Raw genomic sequence first — 8962 nt, 5'->3', positions numbered from 1 at the left:
CGGCGGCCGGCGCGGGAGATGCGCAGACGGCAGCGGCGGGGTGGCGGCGGCGGCGGCGCGATGAGACGCGCGGCGGCGGCACGGCGGAAGCGAGAAAAAGACCTAAGAAACTGATATCATGTTTGAGATTGTGTGATTGCACGATGTATTGCTCTTCGTGCATAGGCACGTATATATGATGTATAAAGGTGGGTCATGGACCTCAACTATACAAAAAACTAGGAGGCGGGCTCAATACACAATATGCACATAACACATATACTAAACAATTTGCATCCTACCGAACAATGATTGCTTCTTTTTATAAAAATACGGTATGCCTCGAAAAAGAAGTTAATGACCAATAGCTCATTTCGCTCACATTATTCAGCTACCGATGACTCTTCCTAGTAAACCAAGCAACAAACGGCAATGCCAAAGCAAATCTCACTAGTTCTTGCAAGTGGCTAAGAGGGGAAATGGCCCGTGTGGGCATCTAGCCGTCCACGTCCCGGCATAAATCTAAGCGTAACAAATCACAGAAAACTACATCAGAGTAACAAATCACAGAAAATTAACTAGAAGAGAGCAACATGCAGTGTAATATCCGGCAATAAAATGGTACTCCCCCTGTCCCATAATAAGTAGTGTCAAAATCGTTCATATATTATGGTACCGAGTGAACAGATGAATGCAGCTGTCACAGCACGATGGGGTCAGAGGCTTGGGACCCTTTCCCTCCCCGGTTCTTGAACCTCTTGGCCTGCACGCAGCTTCGATTGCTCCTCCGAAGCGGCGGTCGCTTCCGCCCCTTATTATGGCCTCCGTCCTCCTCACTGTCCTCGCTCCCTTCCGATGCCTCCTCTTCCCCCGCCTTGCCGTCTTCCCCCTTCTCCTCCTCCTCCCCTGTCGGCTTGTCACAGCATTCCGGCACAGGATGATCGCTGCCGTTCTGCGCCGCTTCATCAGGCACAGGCCCATGTGGATCCGCTGTGCCGATGATCGCTTCTTCACACGGTGGAATGGCAGGAGGGTGCGGTGCAGTCAACTCAGAGGTCCCATCGCCCCCAGCATCCACTGCGGCATTTCCTTCCTTCAAGTGAGAATCCTCCAGTAGTTCATGGATCCGAGCAAACGACGTGGCTACCTCGACGGGAAGTGACCGTTGCTCGAGAAACCGCGTGATGGTTGGGAGCTCCTTCTTGATGCTCTCCACCTACAATTATATGAATGACAGGTCACTTAGACTCTGGACAAAGCTTGCCATCATAAGCATTACCTTTATGGACCAGAGTTTACCACTGCAAGCAAATTGAGACCAGGAAATTCTCGTGCCGTGCTCGCTGGCGTAAAAACATCCTCAGTCGTTTTACAAGTGGCAGCAACTGCTGTATGATCAGGACGAGTAGCATTGATCAACTGCTCGAAATGTTTGATCTCTGATGCATACTCGAGGCTCCAATCCACTGACGCGTTCCACTGATGTCGCTGGAACCCACCAACATCGCCGACCGGATGCTGTTCTTGACCAAACTGACGAGCAAATCGATCTGGGAGATATACTTCCCTCACGTTAAAGTTGATCAGCCATGTTCTGGAGAAGCAGACGCTATCGGGTGCCGAGCACATATTGGGAATAGATGCAGGATCCATGCCCTTGTAAGGTTCCCAGTTCACCTAAGATAAAATGCTTGCATTATCAAATGCAAATGCCAAGTAATAATGCATAACAAAGGATAAAGTATGGCTACGAATTACCGAAATGTAAACTCACATCTGAAACTCGAAGCTGACTGAAAGCTTTTCTGATATCTGAAGCTTCCTTTGCTGGTTGGGAGATTGCATGCCCGGCCCACCTGCATACTCGTGGGACGACAAGTGCTGGATCATCCTCCATATCAGGGCGCATCGCTGGAATATATTCATATATCCACCCCTTTGAACAGAAACTCAAAAGATACATTAGAACACTTCCATACTGGAGCAGTGTCACAACTTAGAACAACTTGATTTTAAAAAGATACTCAGGAAAAAGGAAACATTGTATTCTTTCCAATCGTCCAATGTTTTTTTTACCAATTGTCATTCTCCTGTTGAAATTATTTCTCGTTTTAAGAAGTGTCAAGTGTCAACCATGAGCAGCTTTGTAAATTCTTAGACAACATCCAATGGCGAAAACTTTATAGATGTTCTGTATATCAAATACATGTGATTAGTCACATTTTCCTTTTCGTGTTCATATTTCTCTGTGAATGTAGCATCATTGATATTCTCAAAAACATATTATAGTATTTCTTCATAATGCTAAGAGCTCAAAAAAATACATTGGAATCTTTTTTCACAATGTAACAGTAGAGCGAGAACCCAGAAGGCCAGAACAACTTTATTTGCAAAGAGTCTATATATGAAGGACAAAAGGCATTTCATTATTTCCTAACATCAAATTCCTTTTTTCAATTGTATGAATGTAACATCTCATTTGTGCCTTTTCAGCTCTTATTCCACTGTGCATGCATATATAGTTATTTTCTGTTTGCAGTAACATTAGAGAACCGAACATCGCTCAGTGGGGGTGCACGCTCAGTACACCCGCTGGCGAGGCTTGCTGTCTATCTATTAATCAAAATGCCATGGGTGCTAGTGCCCGTTGTTTGAAAATAAATTAGTCTACAGTAACATTATCACTGTTTCTCAAACCTAATGCAGAAATTTTATTCAACAAAGAAGAAGGGTTTGCGAAGTTAAATAGACTGGAAGAAAATAACCGAAGTAAGATTTGCCCCTGATAAATGAGAGTTCACATACCATGAGCAGAGTGGCGCTGCCGAATAGTCTTTTTCTGGCAATAGAGTGAGAAGACGCTAACATAGAGAGAGCCTTGTAAAGATGAGCAAGAGCAGCAGTGCCCCACGCGTACTCTCGTACCTTGTCAAAGTCCGACAAGAGTGGTAAGTACTTTGGAGAGACATAGCCCTTGTCTTTGTCTGAAAACAGAGTTGCTCCAATCAAGTACAAGAGATATGCTCTTGTTTTGCACGCAATTTCTTTATCAGTAGGATGCTCCGAGAGCTGACTAAACTTGGAGTGTAACCAAGAGAGCTTCACACGGCTACCCCTGCAGTCCTTTGAACCAGGAACTCGGCCAAGGTATTGGAGGAGCAGCTCTTCTGACGACATGTTGAGCACAGCCCCGGTGGTCACCGCACGGCCTATGATCGGAATTCCCAATATGTAGGCAGTGTCCCTGAGTGATGGTGCCATTTCAAAGTCATGGAATCTTGCTGTGTTCGTTTCTTTGCTCCAAACCTCGCAAAATACCCTGAGCACAGTGCGGTTGATGGCCAGATCTCCCATGTATTTCAGATTGCCGAGCCCACTGGCGTCGACTAACTGTTGCTGCCGTTCGTTCAGATTCCATGTCTTGAGCTCCTCCGTCGTCTGGCACACTGATAGTTCACGAGCTTCCTGCATGATTACGCACCACATGTTATACATGCAGGAACCAAAGGAAGGTTTGGCAAATTGGTGTCACTTGGTTTATGAAGATAACTACCTGATTGCGACCTTTGTCAGTTGGTACCGCCTCCGAGGATTCCATTTAGTTCTGCTGCATAGATAAAACACCATAGTTATTTCAAATGGAACAAAACACGGTAAGAAAAAAGTTCAAACCATGCACGAGGGCTGCATGTGTTATATTATGGGAGGATAAAAGCTTACAGGCCATAAAACAACCACAAAGTCCAAAAGAGAAAACATCAACAACGACAAAACTAGAGTAAATGTTTAGTAAGGGGGGCAGAGTGAAGAGTTATGTAATAAGTGTATGCAAAATAAGAACCAGAGACAGAATCTATTGTTAGAATAAAAAATTAATGGAAGGTCTGAACAGAGCATAGATGATGTGCGGTAACAGGAAGTTGGGAAGGATGTAGATTTCAGATTTTCAATGGTTTGGCCTTTAAATTGCATTTAATTATCAAAACCAATTGTTGGGAGTTTGAATGGTAAAAGGGCAAGCAAATACAGATTATAATCAACAAGAATGTGAGACAAGACAACGGCATGGAAACCAGAATTCCATAAAAGCATAAACGACTGCAATGAGTCAAGTCCTTGAAATACGGCGTTAGCAAAATTATTCATGATGGTGTGTTCACAGTGATATGCCTTGCCTACATTGGCACAAGAATAAGAATCAGACCGGTTGGCAGGCGACAGACGCCCCAGGTAAAAAGAAAAGGAGCATACTATTACTAACCAACCAGCCATAGTTTTTTTTTTTTTTTTGAAAAGTGAGTTGGAAAGAGGGACATAGTTGAAGTAAACACAAAGATGCACTATTATGCAACTAGCGTAAGAAATTCAGTACTCCTTTAAATTGACTATACACCGGAGGAAGAGAAGCAAGCCCTAAGTTGATACCTGCGCCAGATCAAGAAGATGATCCAGCCATTTAGTGCACGACAGCAAAATAAGATGAGAAACCGGTGTCACAAAATACCAGAGAAACGCATCTGGCCATTACGGATTTCGCCTTGTAAAGCTTTTTTTTCTCTCTCTAGATAGAGAGAGAACCTTTCCCCTTGTAGAGCGAAGATGCTGGACAAGCGTGTCCTCTGGCTTCAAACCCCACCACCATGGCAACACGCAAGCTTGAGGGGGAAAAAAGGGCCAAAACCCCCAAAACCCTAATCAAGAGCAGTGAATGGCGGCTGGTGAAGGAGAGATCTACGACGAGAATTAGGAATTCTAGTTGAGTCGAGTCAACCACGAGCAGAGGATGATCTTAGACGACCCCTTTTATTCAAAATAAAAGGGGGATGATCCTAGACGGAAAAAGAAACTGAACTGAAACGCGCACACATACAATCGAGAGAGAGAGAGAGAGAGAGAGAGAGCAAACCAGGGTGAATCGCAGGAAGACGAAGGAAGTGTCGAATGGAATGGCCAAGAGCAGCGGGTTTTGGGCGACGAACGGACTGCTCTGCTCTGCTCTTGGCGGTCATATAATTATGACTGGCCTGACTCTGGCTCCTTTGGGAAAGGAAAGGCTCGCGCTGACATGCGGGTCCAGTGGACGCCCGTGAAGCCAAAACGTGGCACCCAGGACAGCATGCATTGCAAGCTCGCTCTCTGTTTTAATGTAGAGCAGTCCAATTTATGGCAATTCCTGAATGGTGCTACCAGCCCTACTTGACAACCAACCGCGTCCCTCGCCCACTCACGGCTGCCTCGCCAGTTTCTCCTTCAGATTGTAGTTTCTCGTTGATGAGTAGGAGTAGGGGTAGATCTAGCGAGAAGCGACCATGCCAAAGCCATCCGGGACGAAGGACATGGTAATTTCCCTACATTCTCACCACCCTGCCATGGCTGCAACATTTCCTCTCAAAATTCAAGATTGGGCGTGTTCCCAACATGAAATTCTGAGAGACCACCGCAACATCCTATCCTGGCATTCTGTCATGGCCAGCACTTGCGCATATCTACGGCGCAAAGAAAACACAGAGGGCCACAAAGCACAGCATCACCAAAACGCAAGTGCCGCAGATCAACTGGAGAGGATAGATAGCACATCCGATCCGGTGCATACGCCACAAAGGTTGCGGCATCCACCTTGCGCTACGGCCTACAGGACTCATGTGTGCACACACGCATGCCAAAGGCCAGCTTTTCACTCACCGGTCACCACGACCAAAGGCCTACAAACGCTACATAAAACAGTAAACTGTCTGCGGCAGCGCGACGACAGGTCCACTACTTTGTACAATGCCCAAGACCAAACGGCGGGCAGCGTCAGTCCCTTCCTTATCAGAGGAAGATCGGGTTGGTCTCCTCGGCCCCAACCCCGTCCCTGTGCTTGAACATCTTGAGCTGCACGCACATCCTTCCACTCCTTCGGACCCCCTGGTTGCTCCTCGGGGTTCCGGATTCCTCACGCCTCCGGCTCCTTGATTCCGGCAAGCTCGAGTCTCCAGACGACTCTGCTGTCAAATGCGACATTTGCCAGGGATCCATCACCTCATTTTCCTTCAACGCTTCCCCTCTGTTTAGCAGAGGCACGGTGCCATCCAACACCCTGTCACACTTGCCAGCCTGATAAGGCACCAGCGCACCTGCATACCGGTCTACCCCGCAGTCCTGAGGGCTTGAAGGATCTTCAGAGAGCGAAGGTTTCCTCGCCCTCTTTCTTGGATTCTTTGCTCTGACATTCTTGCTCTGAGCTGCTTCATCTTTCCTTTCATTGCTCTGTGGTGGGGAGTAAGTTTTGATCATCGTGCTCACCCTCTCTAGGAAGCTTGCAACCTCTTCAGGGAGTACCTGTCCCTCCAGATAACGATCAATTACCGGGAGATCATTCTTCAAATCTTCAACCTACAGCCCACAACCAATGATCACATCAAGGATCACCTCATATGCTAAAAATCTACAAAGAAAGAGATTCCTATTGGGGCCTTACCATCATAGAGAAGTTTTGAGATGCATTCCGGCTGCATCTGGTAGTAGTCTGTCCAGCTATAGACTCACTCGGGAGGGAGTTTATATTAGCTTCCGTACAAGGGATAAAACGACAGCCAACCAACTGATGGAAGTCCTCAATCTCACGAGCATACTCAACCCTCCAGTCTTTCCCCTTACTCCAAGTTCTTCTTGCCCACATTGGCACCTGATAGAGGCGACCTTGTTCCCTCCCAAACTGCCTATTGAACCGGTCAGGTACATACACCTCTTTTATGTTAAAGCTGATTAGCCATGTCCGAGAGTGGCAAATGTTATCTGCTGCGATGCAATATCCTGGAACAATCGCTGGATTTATGTCCTTGTAAGGATTCCAGTTGACCTGAAGAAATGATTAAGATAAAATTAATTCAACAGCAGTTCATTTGTGGGAATAAATTTATAAAATAGGCAATTTGCACTTGCATCGGACAACTGAAGCTGCTCGAAATCCTTTCTCCATTCCATAACTTTCTTTCTCTGCCCACGTGTTGTTCCTCCAAAGTTCCATCGGCATGCCCGGGGCAGCAACGTGTTCTGATTCTTTTGTTGGGGTTGAGTCAAAGGAATATACTCATAAATCCAAGCCTAGTATGAACAAGGGGAATCTCTAATTAGTGAACAAGATGGCACAAAACTAGAGATAACAAGGGAAATCTCTAATTATTGAACAAGATGGCACAAAGCTAGACATATAACAATAGAAATACACAAGAAACAATACCATGAGCAAAGTTGCACTGCCAAGAAACTGGGTAGTAGCATTTGGTGTTACTGCGACAGACAATCCTCTGTACAAATGAGCAAGGGCTGCAGCCCCCCAAGCATATTCATGTATCTTCCTGAAATCCCCCAAAAGTGGTAGATATCTTGGGGATACAAATCCCCTCATTGTGTCGGGAAATAAGGTGGAGCCAACCAAATATAGAAGGTACGCTCGGGTGCTGAATGCAATGTCATTGATGGTGGGGTTTTCTGGCAGTTGATGGAATTTCCTGTACAACCAGGTTAATCTGATCAATCCACATAGTTGCTCTCCGCTTCCAGGGCTCTCTCCTAAGTAATGCAAGCACATGCGATTCACGGCTTCATCACCAATGGGTTCTGCCGTCACCACATGACCAGTCACTGGGATTCCTAGAATATATGATACGTCACGGAGAGACGGTGCCATTTCAAATCCCATGAAATGTGCAGTATTTGTTTCGTTGTTCCATCTCTCACAGAAGGCTGTAAGCAAGGAACGGTCAATGGTAAATCCTGTCGTAAGAGCAAGATGTCCAAGACCACTAGCATTGACTACTTGTTGTTGTTCATCAGTTAGAACCCATTCTTTTAGCTTCCGTGTCTGCTGGCTTGGTAGCAGAACACCATAACGCTGTACAAAATAGAGCTTGTCAGTACATATTTTTGCTCACGGCGACCGAATGAAATGGAGGAAAGAGCCACGTACTGTCCAGGTTTGCGAGCTACCAACTGCTCTTCGGCCATTTGGTTTTTGTTGCTGTGTTGTCTGATCATGAGCTGAGGGGTTCATCTTATCCTGGAAAACACGGTAAGAAAATGAAGGTAAATGTTCCACGTCCACTATTGTTAAGCAAAAAGGTAGACTGAACAGGGATGTTGTTATTTGTGCAGATCCAGTTGATACAAATGATGTGTAAAAAAACTAAAAAGGAAACAACATATTGGAAGCAATACACTAAAGTGCATGTTCCCGAATAATGACAAGAAAGCGACACCATTTCTTATAACTGCTGAAAGTGATGGCCAGCAATCACTAGATTCAAATACACACCATTTCTAACGGAATATTTTGAGCAGTAAAATAACGCACAGGGTCTGATAAGTTAAGGGATGCTTGTGCAACATAAATATAGTCAAACACACAATAATTCAGAATTTCAGATAGAGAACGTCTATGGGAAATACATTTTTTAGTTAAAGTATGTTTTGAACATTTTCCTGCCCTATAATTTGCCGACTACCCACCACTCCCACTGGTAGGATGATTCATGGATAGTGGGAAGCACAAGTAAAGTGCATTACATACACATACACATGCACAAAAGGTCCATCCATGGCCACTATTTGTTCTATAAAATCTAAACAGTGGTAGGTGTAGAATTTGTTTTTACTGTTTTTTGGTAGAAATAAAAGTGAGGTAAGTCTGAGTAATAATAATGTTTTTTCCTTAAGTAACCAGCTGAGGAGATGAGCAGGACACTAAAGATGATCCCGCCATGTAACTGTTTTTTTTGTAGAAATAAAAGTGAGGTAAGTCTGAGTAATAATAATGTTTTTTCCTTAAGTAACCAGCTGTGGAGATGAGCAGGACACATCTTTAGTGTATTGCTTCCAATATGTTGCTTGACCAGGCCAAGGAAAAGGGTCGTGAGACGAGAATCACGGCATCTGTAAGAGTAAGGCCCTGTTTGGTTCACAAGTCCTAGGACTTTTTCTAGTCTCAACTAAAAAGTCCCTA

The 8962-nt window shown here is 45.2% G+C and overlaps 2 protein-coding genes across 6 annotated transcripts in view; both read right to left on the bottom strand.

The window, feature by feature from the left end:
• Window positions 1–533: 533 nt before the first annotated feature.
• Window positions 534–5272, bottom strand: LOC123052581 (protein MAIN-LIKE 1). Of its 5 annotated transcripts, none has more exons than XM_044475830.1 (7): window positions 4886–5272; window positions 4405–4808; window positions 3533–3586; window positions 2785–3444; window positions 1754–1915; window positions 1279–1656; window positions 534–1195 (listed from the first exon to the last, which is right to left on the bottom strand). In XM_044475830.1, exons 3-7 carry the CDS (start codon window positions 3575–3577, stop codon window positions 680–682), a joined length of 1761 nt encoding a protein of 586 aa, XP_044331765.1. In that variant the 5' UTR covers window positions 3578–3586; window positions 4405–4808; window positions 4886–5272; the 3' UTR covers window positions 534–679. The 5 variants fall into 5 exon arrangements, with proteins under 5 accessions (XP_044331765.1, XP_044331763.1, XP_044331766.1 ...); XM_044475828.1 differs by having other exon boundaries at window positions 4484–4808; XM_044475831.1 differs by having other exon boundaries at window positions 4484–4670.
• Window positions 5273–5506: 234 nt separating this feature from the next.
• LOC123052580 (protein MAIN-LIKE 1) overlaps window positions 5507–8962 on the bottom strand; it is a 5751-nt gene continuing 2295 nt past the window's right edge. The window contains exons 2-6 of the mRNA XM_044475825.1: window positions 7931–8020; window positions 7202–7855; window positions 6904–7065; window positions 6440–6820; window positions 5507–6354 (exon numbers count right to left, since the gene is read on the bottom strand). Of these exons, the coding sequence (XP_044331760.1) occupies window positions 5791–6354; window positions 6440–6820; window positions 6904–7065; window positions 7202–7855; window positions 7931–8014 (1845 nt within the window). The 5' untranslated portion in view covers window positions 8015–8020 and the 3' untranslated portion in view covers window positions 5507–5790. The remainder of the gene's footprint in view (window positions 6355–6439; window positions 6821–6903; window positions 7066–7201; window positions 7856–7930; window positions 8021–8962) is intronic.

This window comes from Triticum aestivum, chromosome 2D (assembly GCF_018294505.1).
Source record: "Triticum aestivum cultivar Chinese Spring chromosome 2D, IWGSC CS RefSeq v2.1, whole genome shotgun sequence".
NCBI classification, from domain to species: domain Eukaryota; kingdom Viridiplantae; phylum Streptophyta; class Magnoliopsida; order Poales; family Poaceae; genus Triticum; species Triticum aestivum.
Note: the sequence above shows the minus strand (reverse complement) of the source record. Positions and strands in the feature narration are given on the sequence as shown.

What these genes read in the sequence shown, in the direction of transcription:
- LOC123052581 (XM_044475830.1), bottom strand. Translation starts at nt 3,577, where the DNA reads ATGGAATCCTCGGAGGCGGTACCAACTGACAAAGGTCGCAATCAG. An exon ending in GCAGCGCCACTCTGCTCATG is followed by an intron (nt 1,916 to 2,784) that starts GTATGTGAACTC and finishes TTCTGTTCAAAG; the next exon opens with GGGTGGATATATGAATATAT. An exon ending in GTCAGCTTCGAGTTTCAGAT is followed by an intron (nt 1,657 to 1,753) that starts GTGAGTTTACAT and finishes ATTTTATCTTAG; the next exon opens with GTGAACTGGGAACCTTACAA.